The sequence below is a fragment of the Bombus vancouverensis genome, unplaced genomic scaffold (assembly GCF_051014615.1).
Source record: "Bombus vancouverensis nearcticus unplaced genomic scaffold, iyBomVanc1_principal scaffold0035, whole genome shotgun sequence".
In the NCBI taxonomy this organism is placed as follows: Eukaryota; Metazoa; Arthropoda; class Insecta; order Hymenoptera; family Apidae; genus Bombus; species Bombus vancouverensis.
In genome coordinates this window covers 280,082-301,409 of record NW_027468926.1, presented here as the reverse complement: position 1 = coordinate 301,409, position 21,328 = coordinate 280,082, and the positions used below count along the sequence as shown (strand labels likewise).

The window sequence follows — 21,328 nt, the reverse complement described above, 5'->3', positions numbered from 1 at the left end:
GTGGAAGGAAAGTTGCATCATACGTGAGAAAAACTTCCCTTGTCAAGCCGTAGTAGACAAAGGTCTTTAGAAATGCTTCGGAAACAGACGTTTGTTCAGTTTGAAGGACCTCGACCAGGAAATTCCTGAGATTTATGGAAGGTACTTGAGACTATTGAGCGCACCCAGTGAGTATCCGAAGACATCTGGTTGCCATCTTGCCCGCGGTGTGTGGCCTGGGGTAGGTAGAGTGTTACGCGACGTAACAAATTACGTCGGTTCGGAAGTCGTATTACTAGATACTTATATTTACAGATTTCAATTCACTTATCCATTGATTGATGTTAGGACAAATGAGGAACTTCGCATGTTATTAAATTAACAAATAAAATGTATTGTTCCTGATAAATGGGATGCAGAATAGTATTGGAAATAAAAGACTGGTTTATATTACAGTTCAAGTGACTGATAGTAGGAAAGCAGTGATGGAAAGTGAGGCAACGTATTATAAAATTGAATCCCTAATTATAGCATGTAGATAGTATTTTGAGTGCGGACGGAGGACAAAATTATGCACATTCCTTTTTCAATTCCAAGGAAAAACATCATCGATGAGTCAGTTGTCAAAACACGATGGAAACTGCTCCTTGTTAATTGAGCAAGTTTGATATAATTACACAAGCTAAGGATTTAACTTGAAATTTGTTTGAAAAAATTTATTTTTGCTTATACCTGATGTCAAGCCTGGTATTAAGTATCATGCTTTTATAACTATTGTTTTAAATATTTTTGTGCTGAAATATTGTCGTTTGGGTGTCTGTTTTGTACTGGAGGAGTACCCGAAATAATTATACTCGTCGTGTACAGCTAAACAGCTACAGGCAGTTGTTTGTATTCCTGGAACGCGTTGGATTCGTGTTTACATGGTACGTTGATTGGAATGACTTAAAGGTGGGATACTGGGAGTGTGAGTAATTATGTTTCAGCCAGGATTGGATAGAGAACGCGTTTAATCGACGTTTAAAGATCCGCTTAAGATACACATGCTCTGGTAGTTTCTAATTGGATCGTTATAGATGTCGTATCCTTTCTGCTAAATACGTTTTTGGGAGACATTAAGATGAAAAAGGTCATATTTTTATCTCGTAATGTAATGTAAATTTCGATGATTTGGCTGCATTGGTTGATTTTATGTATCAGGGTGAAGTAAATGTGGTTCGGGAACAATGGGCTAGTTTTTTAACAACTGCTGAACTGCTTGCTGTTCAGGGCCTTGCCGATGGTATAGGAAAAGATAATGATAGTTTAGTGGAGGTATGTTTTTCAAAATTGTTAAATATGATTAGATATTTTCTGCTTAAATTAAAATAATACACTTGTATCACGTCAAACTGTGTTTCGGGATGACATTTTTATATCAACGTTATTGTTTTTGTATTCGTAATGACGCAATTTTATTTGATACTAGTGCTTCAAAAAAATAATTAAAAGTCAATAGATCTTGTTCATATATTTGATTTGAATGTAATTTAATATATTATTTTTACAAGATTTATGTTCCATATACATATACATTTATTTAGTTACTATTCTCTGCTTATTTCATACGAATTTCATAGTCTACAGCCTACTTTATCTATTATGTGTGTAACTTAAAATCATTGGAATAATTATTTTTGCATCAACATTAATGTACGTGCCAAATAATACGTGCAGTACACCTTCATACGCTATTGATTATTTCCTGTAAATCAAGAATTTTAATATTATGTACAAAATATATAAAATTTAGCACTAAAATTGTCGCACATATATTTAAAAATTAATTGGAGTGAAGTATTTTTCAAAAATTCTTAGAATGTAAGGCCAACGTAAGATTTTACACGGAACTAGTTTCCATTTTCGCGCGTAAGACTACGTCATAAAGACAGGGGAGGGAGTATAGAAAGCGGACTTCAGACGCGCAGCGTAGACTTCCCTTAGTCATCTTACGACTGTGCTGTGAGGAGGGTGTTTTGCTCGCTGGTTTCAAATCCTTTGTGTGCAGTTGTGTGAATCTATTCTGTTTTGTTCTACAACAAACACGAGCCGGATACAGGTTGGTATACATTTTACTTACTCAATAATTAGGTGAAATAGTTGAGAAAGCATGGCGAGGACAAAGAAGGGACTTTCAAAAACAAACGCCAACAAGCCAGAAACAGAACGGTTACTAACATGGATTGACGAAGTTCGCCGCAAAAGATCAAAGTGTCGCCGAATGCGCAGACGCGATTTACGGATTGAAGCAATGCTGACGTGCGCTCTTTCCAAAGCTAAAAATGATTTACGCATCCGGCGATTATCAGCAGCTTCAAAATGGCAGAAATTTAAAAAACAATGCTTGAAGAAGAAGGTAAATTATACAAATTATGAACTCTACAATGGTGAGGACACGGAAAATCCGGGACCGTCTCAACAGAATCCCCGGGAGGAGCCATCGTGTCCTGAAGTGGGCAGTTTAGACGATGTCGTGTCTAAGTTGGCAGAAATAAAAGTAACGTTACAACGCTGAAGTAGCGGGAAAAATGCAAGCGATCAGGTTTGGAAGACCTAACTGTGACAAGAGGATTTCTCGCATCGTTTTATCTACCAAATGCGTAGAGATTTCAACAACTAAATGGAATCTCGAGCGATTACGGAGCACCGTGTATTACGTCGGTGCTGCAAGAATAGAAATCGCATTACTATCTTGATGTATATATGGATATTTTTTGTTTGCAGTCTCACCGTACGAGATGGCATTGGGACAAGCGGAGGGAGTTGGTGTTTGCAGCGATGCTGAAGCGTACTGCACGCTCGAGGACCCCATGTTCTCCAGTCTCTGCGCCTTTCATTGGTTTGGTTTATATATTATATTGTATGTATTAATTTGATAATATACGTAATAATGAGCGTTCGAAGTATGTTCGAAGAGTGTTTGATCCGATATTTTTTATTTTCAGAAATATATACTTTGTATGTTTTATAGTTTGAAGAAAATTTGTATAGTACATTTTAGCTTGTAGATTTAGTAGTATCGTTTCTAATATTCGCTCCATTATACTGTACGTCAAGATTTTGTATATTTGCTTAATGTTGATTAACAGTTTTGTAGACTTTAAGAAATGAAATGAAATTAATAAAATTTGGAAAATGTTTACAGTTTTTCTGCAATCTTCTAGTTCATATTAATGGCAAAAATGCTTTTCTGCCCCGCATACTACACATAACGAAATTCTGTCGCAGGCAAGAGACCCGTACATGTACCCAGGCTGTTGGCCGTCATCGGCAACATTATTTCGCCTGTCTCTGTATGAGATAAGGAACGACGAGAGAGGATTGGTACGGCATAAAGAAGGGGGGAAATGTCTTTCTTTTTAGAAAATCGTGCATGAAGTTTTCTGGCTGATGAATGGGTTGCACCATGATCAAGTTGTACATAAACGTCTCATCACTCCGCGCTTCCGTATCTTGAACATCCAAGCATCAACTAATTCGAAAATCGTTTGACACGCGATACTCATAGGCTTATTGTGACGAACTACAGCAAATTGTAGCAAATCTTATTTGGTGGGCTCTAATACCTTTTGTACGTTATCTGTGCTAATGTGTCTTCTCATGTCCCGAAAAGTGTTTTCATAGCTTGTACCACCAGGTTGTATGCGAGTTGTCGAAGCACACAAGACAAGCCTCCACTGAATATCAATAAGGAGAGACTTCGCTAGGGGTAATGGCCCCCCCTAACGCCAATTCAATATTCAGGAAATATTAGGACTGGCTAGAACTAGAGAACGCGTGAAGGGGGTGCAACTGAAGTTAATTCATAAGAGAATCCTGGAGCATCCCTGTCATACGCGTCGGGTGGTCATCGTGGAGTTTTAGTCGGTAAGAGTCCGACACTACTCTGCTGTTACGCAATTACTGCAACAGCGGAGTGTCCATGAGGATTTCTCCACGAAAAAAAAAAAAAAAAATTTGTATGTGAGTTACTCTGGCTTATCAATATGCCCTGTTCAAAGTTGGCCATGCTGAATACTGTCACAGGCGTCTATCTTCCTTAATAAGAGCTGTACGGGATCGAATAATGAGACTACCAATATGTGTACTCGTTAGTGTATTTAAAACAGATCTTGTCGCAAAACGATATCTATACAGACGTTAAGTCACAGTTTATACTGAATCGTTTGCGATCACGTTCGTTTAGTCATAATAGTCAGAAGAAGGTCAAAAGATACAAATTCGTCTTGTTTTACGGTTACATGTAGCGGCGCCATTGTTTTGCCCGGAGTTTACAATTCCTTACAATACCTCTTGATATTCCGAAGCAAAACAACAACATGGTTTGAAGCATATTCTAACTCTTGTGCCGCTACAGAGCTTTTTAAGGCATGGATAAATTGAATGCATCTTTGTTGAGTCTAGATGATCCAGAATGGCGAACTACCGCAAGTAGAGCCACTAATCGAAATACTAGACATGCACATATACGTAATATGTTTAACATGGATAGGAAATTGTTTTGAAATTCAACAATCATTGCAATAATTGCATCGGTTCGAAAGTCGTGTTACTAGATACTTATTGTAATATCGTAAAGTAATTCGAATTAGAAATCAGTTGAAAATAGAAAAACCGTGTACGTCGTGTTTCTGTGGTTCGTTTACATTTAAGAGTGCCTACGTGACTAAAGGCACGTAGTTGGTAGTTCTTACATAGGAATGAGGGAAACAATAGACAACGTTAGAAGAAGGACGGTTTCGCTACGCAAGGCGAGTCGAAAAGTGTGCGTGTTGCGAGAATCAGAGCTGATTGAGTCGTCGAAGAGTAGAGTCGTTAGAGGTATCGAATCGTCGAAGAGTAGAGTTGTGAGAATTGATAGAGTTGTTACAGAGAGAGAGTGTCTGTGTGTTAGATTCGTTGTGACGAGAGTGGTCAAATAACTGTAAAGTTATTTGATATAGATACGAGTATTGCATTTAGTTTCCGTTAAATAAATATCGTTTCCTGTCCAATTTATATATGTATATTCAATTTAATATTAATAAGTTGCAAGTAATCGGGAAAAAATTTCTATCCTTATTTTCCGATATTACATTATTTTCACAGATTTCAATTCATTTATCCATTGATTGATATTAGGACAAATGAGGAACTTCGCATCTTATTACATTAACAAATAAAATGTATTGTTCTTGATAAATGGTATGCAGAATAGTATTGGAAATAAAAGACTGGTTTATATTACAGTTCAAGTGACTGATAGTAGGAAAGCAGTGATGGAAAGTGAGGCAACGTATTATAAAATTGAATCCCTAATTATAGCATGTAGATAGTATTTTGAGTGTGGACGGAGGACAAAATTATGCACATTCCTTTTTCAATTCCAAGGAAAAACATCATCGATGAGTCAGTTGTCAAAACACGATGGAAATTGCTCGTTGTTAATTGAGCAAGTTTGATATAATTACACAAGCTAAAGATTTAACTTGAAATTTGTTTGAAGAAATTTATTTTTGCTTATACCTGATGTCAAGCGCGGTATTAAGTATCATGCTTTTATAACTATTGTTTTAAATATTTTTGTGTTGAAATATTGTCGTTTGGGTGTCTGTTTTGTACTGGAGGAGTACCCGAAATAATTATACTCGTCGTGTACAGCTAAACAGCTACAGGCAGTTGTTTGTATTCCTGGAACGCGTTGGATTCGTGTTCGTATGGTACGTTGATTGGAATGACTTAGAGGTGGGTTACTGGGGGTGTGAGTAATTATGTTTCAGCCAGGATTGGATAGAGAACGCGTTTAATCGACGTTTAAAGATCCGCTTAAGATACACATGCTCTGGTAGTTCCTAATTGGATCGTTATAGATGTCGTATCCTTTCTGCTAAATACGTTTTTGGGAGACATTAAGATGAAAAAGGTCATATTTTTATCTCGTAATGTAATGTAAATTTCGATGATTTGGCTGCATTGGTTGATTTTATGTATCAGGGTGAAGTAAATGTGGTTCGGGAACAATTGGCTAGTTTTTTAACAACTGCTGAACTGCTTGCTGTTCAGGGCCTTGCCGATGGTATAGGAAAAGATAATGATAGTTTAGTAGAGGTATGTTTTTCAAAATTGTTAAATATGATTAGATATTTTCTGCTTAAATTAAAATAAGACACTTGTATCACGTCAAACTGTGTTTCGGGATGAAATTTTTATATCAACGTTATTGTTTTTGTATTCGTAATGACGCAATTTTATTTGATACTAGTGCTTCAAAAAAATAATTAAAAGTCAATGGATCTTGTTCATATATTTGATTTGAATGTAAGTTAATATATTATTTTTACAAGATTTATGTTCCATATACATATACATTTATTTAGTTACTATTCTCTGCTTATTTCATACGAATTTCATAGTCTACAGCCTACTTTATCTATTATGTGTGTAACTTAAAATCATTGGAATAATTATTTTTGCATCAACATTAATGTACGTGCCAAATAATACGTGCAGTACACCTTCATACGCTATTGATTATTTCCTGTAAATCAAGAATTTTAATATAATGTACAAAATATATAAAATTTAGCACTAAAATTGTCGCACATATATTTAAAAATTAATTGGAGTGAAGTATTTTTCAAAAATTCTTAGAATGTAAGGCCAACGTAAGATTTTACACGGAACTAGTTTCCATTTTCGCGCGTAAGACTACGTCATAAAGACAGGGGAGGGGGTATAGAAAGCGGACTTCAGACGCGCAGCGTAGACTTCCCTTAGTCATCTTACGACTGTGCTGTGAGGAGGGTGTTTTGCTCGGTGGTTTCAAATCCTTTGTGTGCAGTTGTGTGAATCTCTTCTGTTTTGTTCTACAACAAACACGAGCCGGATACAGGTTGGTATACATTTTACTTACTCAATAATTGGGTGAAATAGTTGAGAAAGCATGGCGAGGACAAAGAAGGGACTTTCAAAAACAAACGCCAACAAGCCAGAAACAGAACGGTTACTAACATGGATTGACGAAGTTCGCCGAAAAAGATCAAAGTGTCGCGGAATGCGCAGACGCGATTTACGGATTGATGCAATGCTGACGTGCGCTCTTTCCAAAGCTAAAAATGATTTACGCATCCGGCGATTATCAGCAGCTTCAAAATGGCAGAAATTTAAAAAACAATGCTTGAAGAAGAAGGTAAATTATACAAATTATGAACTCTACAATGGTGAGGACACCGAAAATCCGGGATCGTCTCAACAGAATCCCCGGGAGGAGCCATCGTGTCCTGAAGTGGGCAGTTTAGACGATGTCGTGTCTAAGTTGGCAGAAATAAAAGTAACGTTAAAACGCTGAAGTAGCGGGAAAAATGCAAGCGATCAGGTTTGGAAGACCTAACTGTGACAAGAGGATTTCTCGCATCGTTTTATCTACCAAATGCGTAGAGATTTCAACAACTATATGGAATCTCGAGCGATTAAGGAGCACCGTGTATTACGTCGGTGCTGCAAGAATAGAAATCGCATTACTATCTTGATGTATATATGGATATTTTTTGTTTGCAGTCTCACCGTACGAGATGGCATTGGGACAAGCGGAGGGAGTTGGTGTTCGCAACGATGCTGAAGCGTACTGCACGCTCGAGGACCCCATGTTCTCCAGTCTCTGCGCCTTTTATTGGTTTGGTTTATATATTGTATTATATGTATTGATTTGGTAATATACGTAATACTGAGCGTTCGAAGTATGTTCGAAGAGTGTTTGATCCGATATTTTTTATTTTCAGAAATATATACTTTGTATGTTTTGTAGTTTGAAGAAAATTTGTATAGTACATTTTAGCTTGTAGATTTAGTAGTATCGTTTCTAATATTCGCTCCATTATTCTGTACGTCAAGATTTTGTATATTTGCTTAATGTTGATTAACAGTTTTGTATACTTTAAGAAATGAAATGAAATTAATAAAATTTGGAAAATGTTTACAGTTTTTCTGCAATCTTCTAGTTCATATTAATGGCAAAAATGCTTTTCTGCCCCGCAAACTACACATAACGAAATTCTGTCGCAGGCAAGAGACCCGTACATGTACCCAGGCTGTTGGCCGTCATCGGCAACATTATTTGGCCTGTCTCTGTATGAGATAAGGAACGACACAGAGGATTGGTACGGCATAAAGACGGGGGGAAATGTCTTTCTTTTTAGAAAATCTTGCATGAAGTTTTCTGGCTGATGATTGGGTTGCCCCATGATCAAGTTGTACATAAACGTCTCATCACTCCGCGCTTCCGTATCTTGAACATCCAAGCATCAACCATTTCGAAAATCGTTTGACAGGCGATACTCATAGGCTTATTGTGACGAACTACAGCAAATTGTAGCAAATCTTATTTGGTGGGCTCTAATACCTTTTGTACGTTATCTGTGCTAATGTGTCTTCTCATGTCACGAAAAGTGTTTTCATAGCTTGTACCACCAAGTTGTATGCGAGTTGTCGAAGCACACAAGACAACCGTCCACTGAATATCAATAAGGAGAGACAGCGCTAGGGGTAATGGCCCTCCCTAACGCCAATTCAATATTCAGGAAATATTAGGACTGGCTAGAACTAGAGAACGCGTGAAGGGGGTACAACTGAAGTTCATTCATAAGAGAATCCTGGAGCATCCCTGTCATTCGCGTCGGGTGGTCATCGTGGAGTTTTAGTCGGTAAGAGTCCGACACTACTCTGCTGTTACGCAATTACTGCAACTGCGGAGTGTCTATGAGGATTTCTCCACGTAAAGAAAAAAAAAAAATTTGTATGTGAGTTACTCTGGCTTATCAATGTGCCCTGTTCAAAGTTGGCCATGCTGAATACTTTCACAGGCGTCTATCTTCCTTAATAAGAGCTGTACGGGATCGAATAATGAGACTACCAATATGTGTACTCGTTAGTGTATTTAAAACAGATCTTGTCGCGAAACGATATCTATACAGACGTTTAGTCACAGTTTATACTGAATCGTTTGCGATCACGTTCGTTAAGTCATAATCGTCAGAAGGAGGTCAAAAGATACAAATTCGTCTTGTCTTACGGATACATGTAGCGGCGCCATTGTTTTTCCCGGAGCTTATAATTCCTTACAATACCTCTTGATATTCCGAAGCAAAACAACAACATGGTTTGAAGCAACTTCTAACTCTTTTGACGCTACAGAGCTTTTTAAGGCATGGATAAATTGAATGCATCTTTGTTGAGTCTAGATGATCCAGAATGGCGAACTACCGCAAGTAGAGCAACTAATCGAAATACTAGACATGCACATATGCGTAATATGTTTAACATGGATAGGAAATTGTTTTGAAATTTAACAATCATTGCAATAATTACATCGGTTCGAAAGTCGTATTACTAGATACTTATTGTAATATCGTAAAGTAGTTCGAATTAGAAATCAGTTGAAAATAGAAAAACCGTGTACGTCGTGTTTCTGTGGTTCGTTTACATTTAAGAGTGCCTACGTGACTAAAGGCACGTAGTTGGTAGTTCTTACATAGGAATGAGGGAAACAATAGACAACGTTAGAAGAAGGACGGTTTCGCTACGCAAGGCGAGTCGAAAAGTGTGCGTGTTGCGAGAATCAGAGCTAATTGAGTCGTCGAAGAGTAGAGTAGTTAGAGGTATCGAATCGTCGAAGAGTAGAGTTGTGAGAATTGATAGAGTTGTTAGAGAGAGAGAGAGTGTCTGTGTGTTAGATTCGTTGTGACGAGAGTGGTCAAATAGCTGTAAAGTTATTTGATATAGATACGAGTATTGCATTTAGTTTCCGTTAAATAAATATCGCTTCCTGTCCAATTTATATATGTATATTCAATTTAATATTAATAAGTTGCAAGTAATCGGGAAAAAATTTCTATCCTTATTTTCCGATATTACATTACTTTCACAGATTTCAATTCATTTATCCATTGATTGATATTAGGACAAATGAGGAACTTCGCATCTTATTACATTAACAAATAAAATGTATTGTTCTTGATAAATGGTATGCAGAATAGTATTGGAAATAAAAGATTGGTTTATATTACAGTTCAAGTGACTGATAGTAGGAAAGCAGTGATGGAAAGTGAGGCAACGTATTATAAAATTGAATCCCTAATTATAGCACGTAGATAGTATTTTGAGTGTGGACGGAGGACAAAATTATGCACATTCCTTTCTCAATTCCAAGGAAAAACATCATCGATGAGTCAGTTGTCAAAACACGATGGAAATTGCTCGTTGTTAATTGAGCAAGTTTGATATAATTACACAAGCTAAAGATTTAACTTGAAATTTGTTTGAAGAAATTTATTTTTGCTTATACCTGATGTTAAGCGCGGTATTAAGTATCATGCTTTTATAACTATTGCATTAAATATTTTTGTGTTGAAATATTGTCGTTTGGGTGTCTGTTTTGTACTGGAGGAGTACCCGAAATAATTATACTCGTCGTGTACAGCTAAAAAGCTACAGGCAGTTGTTTGTATTCCTGGAACGCGTTGGATTCGTGTTCGTATGGTACGTTGATTGGAATGACTTAGAGGTGGGTTACTGGGGGTGCGAGTAATTATGTTTCAGCCAGGATTGGATAGAGAACGCATTTAATCGACGTTTAAAGATCCGCTTAAGATACACATGCTCTGGTAGTTTCTAATTGGATCGTTATAGATGTCGTATCCTTTCTGCTAAATACGTTTTTGGGAGACATTGAGTTCAAAATGGCCATATTTTTAAAGAGGAGGAGAGAGGTGGTATGCATTGGATAGAGATAACAATTTTATATGAAGGATGTTACGCCACGAGGCTCACCACAGGCTGTATTTTCCAACCGTCGCTCGCGGTCCTACAACGTCGCAGGCAGACCATCTTATCTGCCCGCCGGATCATATACAATGTATCGACGAGAGCATAGTTGTCGCCAAGCAGCGAGCTCTAGAAACGTCGATTTTTGACCGTTACGTTTTTCACACAAGAAGAGGCATACGTGATCATAAGCGCGAGCGGTGGCGTGACCCGCGCATAGTGGGGGTCGTCTTCCAAATGAGACAAAGGAATAATCGAAGGGCGATCAGTTCCTTCTGACGAGTCAAACGTGACACGTCGACAAATATGACGAGCAAACGAATTTATCTAGAGAGAACGCAAAGTCGATTCAAATTTCTGTAATATAATAATCATATTATTGTTAAATATATTATTTTATGTTAACCTGTTAATACAGTGTTACAGTGTTATTTCGCGGCGTCGATTAACATAATCGTAGCGAGAATTTACGCCTCTCGCTGACGCGTTTTCCTAGCGACCGCGTCTCTCCGCTAACGGTCGTAACATTTGGTCCTTCGAGCCGGATACAGTGGCAAGTGAAAAGTGCACGCCAGTGACATCCACTACCATACAGTACCACGTGAATCCAATACAAACAGCAGCAGAAGCGTTACCACTCCAGCGAAGTCAGTAGCGCCAGGGACCATCAGTTTTGAAGAGGCATAACCCTCTTGAAAACGCAAGAACGCAACGACGCAGCCTCACGCCAACAACTAGAGGGTTGACTTCAGTAAGAACACGTCTTACACATTAAACGAGACACACGCGGTGACGAGTAACATTTGAACTCGCAACCACAATGTAAGCTCGTTCATTGCATTCTTCTTACAATCTGCTATACCAATGGAAAACACAGAGAAAGTTACCTCCTTGCATCGGAGACGAGGCTTTCAAATCGGTCGATTTACTTTTCTATCGAAACGACTCGATGATTACGAAAAATCTAGACAACCGAATAAAGCCCATTTAACGGCCCATACGACACTACTCGACGACACGTGGAAACAATATCGATTGTTACAAGAGGAATTAGAAGATTTAGGCGAGATAGACGACGCGCGCGTTTCCGAAGTAACCGACACATATTACAATCTGGTAATACGAATACACACTCTCATGGATGATACCCCAGCATCGTCGTCGAAAATACAAGGCTGCGAGTCATCCAATGTCGCCGAGCCGACATCAATTAAACTGCCCTGAAATTCACCTGCCTACGTTCGACGGTACCATCGAAAATTGGCATTCATTTTACGACTCCTTCTTATCCACTATCGATCGAAGCGAGCGACTTACACCCGTGCAGAAATTCCACCACCTACGATCCTCTTTGACCGGAAAGGCCGCGCGAAGCATACAATCGTTAGATGTCACCGAGTTAAATTATTCGATCGCTATTGACGTTCTGAAGGAAAAATTCGACTGCCACCGTCAAGTCTGCATGCGCTACTGGGACTTGATTTTTGATTATCCGAAAATAACCAAAGAGACACCCGAAGCGATAGATGATTTTCTTGAGACGGTTAAGGTAAACCTCCAAGCGTTAGAAAAACTCGGTGAACCAGTTACCTCAAATGTCGCTCTTATAAAATTGTTCACGTCGAAGCTACCCTCAGCCATCATTCGCAAATGGCAGTGCACATTGCCGGACAAGAAAATGCCGTCATATAGGCATCTGGTAGACTTTCTGAAAACACGGACGAACGGCGACAGGACAAGCTCAGCATCAACCGTGATAAAAAGGGAATCCGATCAACACAAACGTCAGCGACCGAACGCACCGCGAAGTTACGCATTCACAAGTACACATAATACGTTGGTGTGTCCGAATTGTCAAGGACAACACGAATTATGGAATTGTGATGTCTTCAAAGCGAAGTCGCCTAAAAAACGCCTTGAAATCGCCAAGAGGGCGTCTCTATGTACCAATTGTTTAGGTAAGCGACACGCTATTACTCATTGCTCCGCCGGTTCATGTCGCATCTGCAAGCAGCGACACCATACATACCTACATCAAGACCATGGTCATAGCAAATCACGACCACGTGTAAGCCGGTCATCGAGCGGTCGATCATCGAGCGATCGATCATCCAACGGTCGATCACCGACCCCGCGATAGTCACATCGAGACGCGCATCCACGTCTCCCCGATCGTCTCCCCGATCGTCTCCCCGATCGTCTCCGCGAACTTCTCCGAAACGTGAATCTCGGTTATCGCGAACGACGGCATCGGGATCAAATATATCGTCCAGTCCTAGACGACAAGGAAAACAATGACGTCATCAAACGACCTTGTGAGGGACCGAACCACAGAAAACGGACTCATTGATCTCGCTTCCTTGTGAACCACTGCAGCACGATTTGTTAGTCACAGCGCAGGTCAACCTATTGAACAATAAAGTTCAACCATTCCGTTGTAGAGCTCTGCTAGACACCGGCTCTAGCATGAACTTTATCACCGAAAAACTCGCTGATTCGCAAAAACGTAACCAACGGAAATGTTAGGTCCCAATCGGAACACTCAACACGTTATCGACAACCTCGAAACGTTACATCACGGCCACGATCACCTCCATCGAGGGCACATACGAACGCACCTTGACGTTCCTAATCATACCGACAATATCGCCTTGGGTCCCAGATCAACCCGTAGATCGCTCAATAATACATATACCGAGGAATCTCCAACTAGCCGATCCAAGATTCCATAGGCTTGCGCCGATCGAAATATTGTTGAGCGCCGGACCAACGCTAGCATCACTCTGTGTCGGCCAACTTGACATCAGTCAAGCAAACGGGCCCGACTTGCGTCTGCAAGAAACGCGATTCGGATGGGTCATCGGGGAGAGCCCAACCTCGCAATCATCAGCACTCGCATTTCACGCCTCCACGGCGGCTTTACAGGCGGACCTCGCCCGTTTTTGGGAAATCGACGAATGAACGCCCACTGCACACATTTCGGAATCGGAACGACAGTGCGAAGAACACTTTCGAAATCACGTTCAACGCACCAACGAAGGGCGATACATGGTCGCTCTCCCATTCAACGAAACAACTCCTTCGCTTGGATCCTCTAAGACAATGGCGATGAAGCGACTCATTTCCCTCTGTCGTCGATTCCAACGAGACAAACGATTCGAAGCCGACTATCGCGCCGTGATACAAGAATATGTGGAATTAGGACACATGACGAAGATTACCACGGACAACTGCACGGACGACGGATATTTTCTGCCACATCACGGCGTGATCAAAGAGTCCAGCCAAACTACAAAACTCCGAGTTGTGTTTGACGGATCTGCACCAACCACCACCGGAGTTTCATTAAACGACGTACTTCATACGGGACCGAAACTACAAGATGACTTATTCTTCATCCTTCTAAGATTTCGTTCTCATCAATACGTCATTACAGGCGATGTCGAAAAGATGTATCGACAATTTCTTGTGCGTCCAGAGGATCGAAAATTTCAACAAATTTTGTGGCGCAATTCTGATGGAGAAGTTGACACCTATCAACTTAATACAGTGACATTCGGGCTGTCAGCGGCCCCTGATCTAGCCATTCGGTGCGTCAAACAACTGGCGGACGACGGGGGACATCGGTACCCACGAGCGGTGACGGTCTTACAGCGAGACTTCTACGTCGACGATGTTCTCACTGGAGTTGATAGAAAGGTCGAGGCACGATCATGGAGAACGGAGCTCACGGAACTGCTTAAACTAGCCGGCTTAAACATTCGAAAATGGGCATCGAACGACCGGGAACTGCTACGAGGACTTTCCGAGCAGGACATAAACGACACGCTGCTACTAGGCGAATCGCAAACCTTCAAAACTCTGGGTGTGGTTTGGAATTCCTTTGACGATTCGATCCTATATTCCGTAAAAATTAATTCCACCGCCTCTCGAATCACGAAGAGAACAATGAGCTCCGAAATCGCCAAGATCTACGACCCCCTCGGATTATTGGCACCAGTGATCGTTCGAGCTAAGATGCTGCTCCAACGACTCTGGACTTTAAAAATTGATTGGGACGAATCTCTACCGGCTGACGTGCACACGGAATGGAGCAAATATTATGCACAGCTGCCATTATTGAATAACGTGAAGTTTCCACGTAAAACGATAATCAAGGCTGCAGCGGAAATGAATTACACGGGTTCTGTGACGCTAGCGAAAGGGCTTATGGGGCATGCGTTTACCTTCGTATCATCACTCCGGATGGTCATGTCTGGACACGACTCCTCACTGCAAAATCAAAGGTGGCTCCACTGAAATCACAAACCATTCCAAGGCTGGAACTGAGTGGAGCACTTCTTCTCGCATCATTGGCCACCACAGTCCTTCAAGCTTTACCAAGCAACATTTCTCGGACTGTTTACTGGACGGATTCTACAATCGTACTTCATTGGATCAATACATCACCCCATACGCTGAAAACCTTTGTCGCTAATCGTGTGACAGAAATTCAGCAGAAGACTCACACCTCAGATTGGCGTCACATTCCCACTGCCGATAACCCTGCAGATCTCATATCTCGAGGCCAATCACCCGAAGATTTCCTGCGACCAACCATTTGGCAACATGGTCCGGAATGGCTCCAACAACCAGAAAGATACTGGCCGACGTGGAACCCAGTACCATTAACTGAAATATCAGAGCAGAAGAAAGTAACATGTCTGGCCGTGACTCCCGCTGACCACAGTCTACTGGAGAGATTTTCTTCTTGGCCCAAGCTGATTAGAACTACCACTCGTTGCCTCCGATGGAGACAAAAACAGGATCGAGGGAGACCTCTAACCACACATGATTTAACCAATGCGCATAACAAATTGATCAACCTGTTACAACTCTGTTATTTTTCAGATGAAATCCGCACTCTCCGAACAGATCGAAATTCTGCAGTGAAGGGGAAGCTGCAACGACTCAATCCATTTCTCGACAAAGACGGGATGTTGCGAGTCGGAGGCCGACTCAGTCACTCATCAATGCCGTTCAGTCAGAAACACCCACTCATTCTACCCAAATCCTAAGTCACAGCGCTCATAATCGAGCATGAACACCTCATCAATGTCCACTCCGGAACTCAAGCTACCTTATACGCCTTAAGAAGATCTTATTGGCCTATCGACGGCCGTAGTCAAGTTTGGAGCACGCTGAAGAAGTGCGTCCGTTGCTGCCGAGCTAATCCACCTCCAGTGGATTACATAATGGGCGACCTCCCAGCTGCACGGATAACGGAATCTCGACCGTTTACCAACGTCGGAATAGATTATTGCGGACCGTTTTACATCAAAGAACGAAAGGATCGCAACCGACGCAAAACTAAGGTATATGTAGCAATCTTTATATGTCTTGCAGTCAAAGCAGTCCACATCGAGCTGGTCAGCGACCTCACTAGCGAGGCCTTCATTGCTGCTCTGCGAAGATTCATCGCTCGCCGAGGATTCTGTGTGACAATTTACTCCGACAACGGTACCAACTTCGTTGGCGCCAACAATGAATTACGAGAGCTCCGAAATCTCCTGCAATCCGACGATCATAAGGTAAAGGTTCAGTCCTTTTTAGCCGACCGACGGATCGAATGGCTCTTCATTCCTCCCAACTCACCTCACTTCGGAGGGCTATGGGAAGCTGCAGTGAAGTCCTTCAAACGACATTTCAGGCGTGTCGCAGGTAACGAGCTCTTTACATTCGAAAATTTAAATACACTTATCATTGAAATCGAGTCTATGACTCCAGTATCATCTGATCCATTACAACACAGGCTGGGGATACATGGGAGGCAGACGTAGAGAGGACGGAGCTGCGAGCGTAATCGAAATCTCCGGTAAACTGGAGAGCCTGGGCAAGGGAGGTAACCAGAATGGAGGATTAGTGCCTGTGAGCGCAAAACGGGTGTGGATGCGGGTAGTCCGGCTTGGACAAGGTGGAGTTAAAGCAAAACATACCAAGTGTGAGGTTAGGACGGTGGAGTAGCCATATTAGGACGCGTGACAACAGCGCCGCTACAAGGGCTACCTGAGGAACTACCCAGACGCAGCCATATTGGCGCGTGCGCCGAAGCGCGTTGCGCGGGCCACTTGAAAGTGACAGCGACTGGCAGAGTGGCAAGTGCTGACCGAGCGACATTTCCTGCCCAACGGGGAAACGGACGCAATCATGGCGAAAGAGAAGGAGGTAGAGGGAAACGCTAGGGGACGGAGGGAAACGGAACTGGCTGCGGAGCCGCCGCACGTTAGCACCTGGAGCGTGACGAAGGCGATGCCGCCAAAGGAGGGACCCTCCCGCTTCACGCTGTACAAGGAGGGAATATAGACTGAGGAAACAACAGAGGAGGAGGAAACCCCCGCCAGAGAAGCACCCCGAGCGAAGAGAAAGAAGGCCAACGAATCCCCCGAACTCCCCGCGGACCCGGCTGAAGAAATGAGAACAGCCACAACGGCGGACATAGGAGCCGAACTGATTCGCCGGGCCGCCGAGGTGGCCAAGGCTGCCGAGGCACCCCGCAGCCACCAGGGCACGCAGGGGAAAACCCTGAAGGAGGCGGCGAGAACCATCACCGCGGGCGTGACAGAGATAGTGAGGAGAACGGACCCTGTCACCGACGTACTCGCTATAGCGCAAGGACGCATAGCAACACTGGAAGCGGCGGTAGGGGCACTCCGAAAAGAGCCGGCCTCGCGCCCCACCGCGGATGAGAGCAGCTACAGGGCGCGTCTCGCTGCAGTCGAGCACCATGTAGAGGAGATGAGGTCCTTGCTGCACCGACTGGAGGAACAACTGCAGGGAACAGAAAAAGGAGAAGGAAAGGAGGTCGCCCCTGCCGCGAACACGAGAGGGATGGAGCCTGGAGCCCCAAGCGCCCCAGCGCTCAAGGGAGGCCGAACGGCTGTCACCGAATGGCAGACCGTCGGAAGGAAAAGAAGAGGAAAGAAGAAGGAGGCAGGGAAGAAGCAGCCGGCGAAGCTGATCCCCGAGACAGGGGCGGAGAGCCAGAGGAAAACTCCGGAGAGAGAATTGGAGAACGCACGAAGAGGGGGAGGCAGCGGGCCCCTCCCGCGCGCACCGCGAACGTCAGCGGTAACAATCACCCTGACGGACAAATCGAGCCAATCCTACGCGGAAGTGGTGGCTGCGGCCAAGGACAGTGTCTCCCCGACCGATCTAGGCATCAACACGATGAGGATGCGGAAGACCATCACCGGAGGTGTCATCTTAGAGGTCCCTGAGGACCAGAGAAGGGAGAAGGCCGCAGCGCTCGCAGCACAGCTGACGCGGGCTCTGGACCCGAACGAGGTCCGCGTGGCGACCCCCTTCCGAGCCGCGGAGGCAAGGGTGTCCCTGATAGACATAGCGGCCACCAAGGCGGAAATCCAGAACACCCTGGCGAGGGAGAGCGGCTGCAAGCCGGAGGACATCCGGCTGGGAGAAATCCGCCCCGCCCGGAACGGACTTGGCACCGTATGGATACGAGGCCCTGCCAGTGCAGCGAGGAAACGGGCCCAGGCTGGAAAGGTCGCCATAGGCTGGTCGACGGCGAAGGTCGAAGCCATCGAACGGAGACCGTTACAGTGCTACAGGTGCCTTGGGATAGGACACACGGGGAAGACCTGCACCGCCAAGGAGGACAAGGGGCACCTGTGCTTCAGATGCGGCGAACCAGAGCACCAGGCGACAGCATGCACTACTGCGAGCCCGAAATACCTGCTCTGCGAGACGCTTGGAGCACCGTCGGTGCACAGGATGGGGGGACCGGCCTGCGCCCCCTCGAAGAAAGGCTGCAAGAGGCAGCGCGAAAGGCTCCCCGTCGCAAAGCGACCCTAAGCGCGCGAAAAAGGAGGTAGGCACGGAGGAAGCTACAAACAAGGAAAGAACACCAAAGAACTGAGAATGCGCATCCTCCAGACTAACCTGGGAAGGTCAAGGCGAGCACAAGACCTGCTCCACCAAACCATCCGGGAGAGCACGGTCGCCCTAGCGGTGGTGGCGGAACCATACAGAGTTCTGGATGCCCCGGCGTGGGTCGGAGACACGGACGGAATGGTTGCCGGCACCTGGACATCAACGCCCGGGGCGTTCGCCCACGGAGCCCTGCTGGAACGCGGCAACGGGTACGCCGCGGTCGAGTGGGCAGGGATGATGGTGGTGGGGGTGTACGTGTCACCTAACAGCGGACGGGCAGCGTTCGAAGAATTCCTAGACGGAGTTGGCGACTGCGTCAGGCGACGACTCCCCCGACAAGTGCTCGTCCTGGGAGACTTCAACGCACACTCCGCGGAATGGGGGAACGCCAGGACCAACGCGAGCGGCCGCATGCTATCAAACTGGGCCGCGGGACTTGGACTTCTGTTAGTGAACAGGGGCTCGACCAGTACCTGCGTGACGTGCAGAGGGAGCTTCATTGTTGACATAACATGGGCCTCCCCCGAGGCATTCAGGCGGATCTCAGGCTGGAGAGTGGCCGAAGGGGTCGAGACGCTGTCGGACCACCTCTACATATTCATGGAGGTGGACGCACCTGGACCTGGAATGCCGACGACACACGACGGGCGCGGCCCGCCGAGGGGGAGACACGCGCGCCCACCACCTAGATGGAAAATAAAGGAGAGGAATGAAGATCTACTCCGGGCGGCTGCTATAGCAACAGCTTGGAGCTGGGAGGCCTCAACAACGACGACCGAAGCAGACGTGGAAGAGGAGGCCGAGAACCTCCGCCAAGCCATGACAGCCATCTGCGACGCATCCATGCCACGAGCCACACCGGGCACGGTGCGAAGCAGAGCAGTTTACTGGTGGAACCCCGACATCGCGGAACTGAGGACGAGATGTGTCCGGGCTCGAAGACAGTACCTAAGGGCCCGCCGCTGGCTACGACGCGACGAAGAAGAAGTCTCCTTGCGCTACCGGACGTACCGCGCGCTACGGCGCTCGCTACAAAGGGAAATTAAAAAAGCGAAGGACCGTGCCTGGTCCGAACTGGTCGAAACAGTCGAGTCGGACCCATGGGGGAGGCCATACAGGACGGTGACACAGAAACTACGCGCGAAGGACCCCCTGACAACGGCGGAAATGGAACCTGCGCTGCTGACGCGGATCACCGGAACGCTCTTTCCCCCACAAGAAAACAGAGCGGCGGAACGGCCACGGGAAACGACACGACCGCTGGAATGGAGGGACGACTGGGAAGGCACGGAGGAGGAGATATGGGATGCAACCAGAAGAATGACCGCCCGCAACGTGGCACCGGGCCCGGACGGAATCCCTGGACGGATCTGGGGGGAAGTGATGGGAGTCATGGCCCCCAGACTCCGGCACCTCTTCACAGGATGCCTGAGGGAGGGAGTCTACCCCCGTGCGTGGCGGGCGGCGAGGCTGGTCCTGCTCCATAAAGAGGGCCGACCGACGACCTCGCCGTCAGCGTACCGGCCGATATGCCTACTGGACGAGGTCGGCAAACTACTCGAGAGGGTAGTCGCCGTCCGGTTGGAACGACACATAGCGGGCCAAGTGCCAGGTTTGCACGAAAGCCAGTACGGCTTCCGGAAGGGGCGCTCGAGGATTGACGCGGTCAGACGCGTACGAGCGATTGCGGAGGACATGGTCTCCCGGAAAGGCGTGGCGCTGGCGGTTTCCGTGGACATCGTCAATGCGTTCAACACCATGCCATGGGACAGGATAGTGACGGCCCTGGAGCACTTCGAGGTTCCCAGCTACCTCGTCCGATTGATCCGAGCCTACCTCGACGACAGGTGGGTGTGTTACACCAGTAAGGAAGGAGAGGAAAAGCGATCCGTTGAGCGTGGCGTCCCACAGGGCTCGGTGCATGGCCCCATACTATGGAGCGTTGCGTACGACGAGGTACTACGATGCCCGCTACCCCCAGGCGCGGCCATAGTATGCTATGCGGACGACACCCTAATCCTGGTCGAGGGTCGTGGCTGGCACGAGACGCTGCGCATTGGCGGAATCGCAACGGCCTGTGCGACCCGTGCCGTGGACGAACTGGGCCTGAGAGTCTCCCCTGCGAAGTCGGAGGCCACCTGGTTCTTTGACAGGAAGAGGCGAGGGACACCACCGCCCGGCCTATGCATAAACATGGCAGGTAAAACCGTCCGGGTGGGATCACAGATGAAGTATCTGGGACTCACCATCGACAGCCAGTGGACGTTCGAGCCACACTTCGACTCACTGATCCCGAAGGTGTCAGCGGCTGCGAATGCCCTGTGCGTCCTACTACCGAACATCGGCGGGGCCGGAGACGCGGTGCGCCGACTTTACGAGGGCGTCGTTCGGTCACGAGTGATGTACGGGGCCCCAGTATGGGCGGACGACCTGATGGCAAGCCGTCGCAGCATTCTGCTCCTGAGAAGACTGCACAGAATGACCGCCATCAGAATCATTAGGGGATACCGGACGGTGTCGCACGCGTCGGCGTCCACCCTAGCCGCGTCCCCCCGGTGGGAGCTGCGGGCGCTGGCGCTCAAAA

The 21,328-nt window shown here is 45.5% G+C and overlaps 1 protein-coding gene across 1 annotated transcript; it reads left to right on the top strand.

The window, feature by feature from the left end:
* The first annotated feature begins 13,917 nt into the window (after window positions 1-13,917).
* Window positions 13,918-16,818, top strand: LOC117165285 (uncharacterized). Its single transcript, XM_076626898.1, has 4 exons — window positions 13,918-14,908; window positions 14,974-15,837; window positions 16,201-16,385; window positions 16,582-16,818. Exons 1-4 carry the CDS (start codon window positions 13,918-13,920, stop codon window positions 16,816-16,818), a joined length of 2,277 nt encoding a protein of 758 aa, XP_076483013.1.
* The last annotated feature ends 4,510 nt before the right edge of the window (window positions 16,819-21,328 follow it).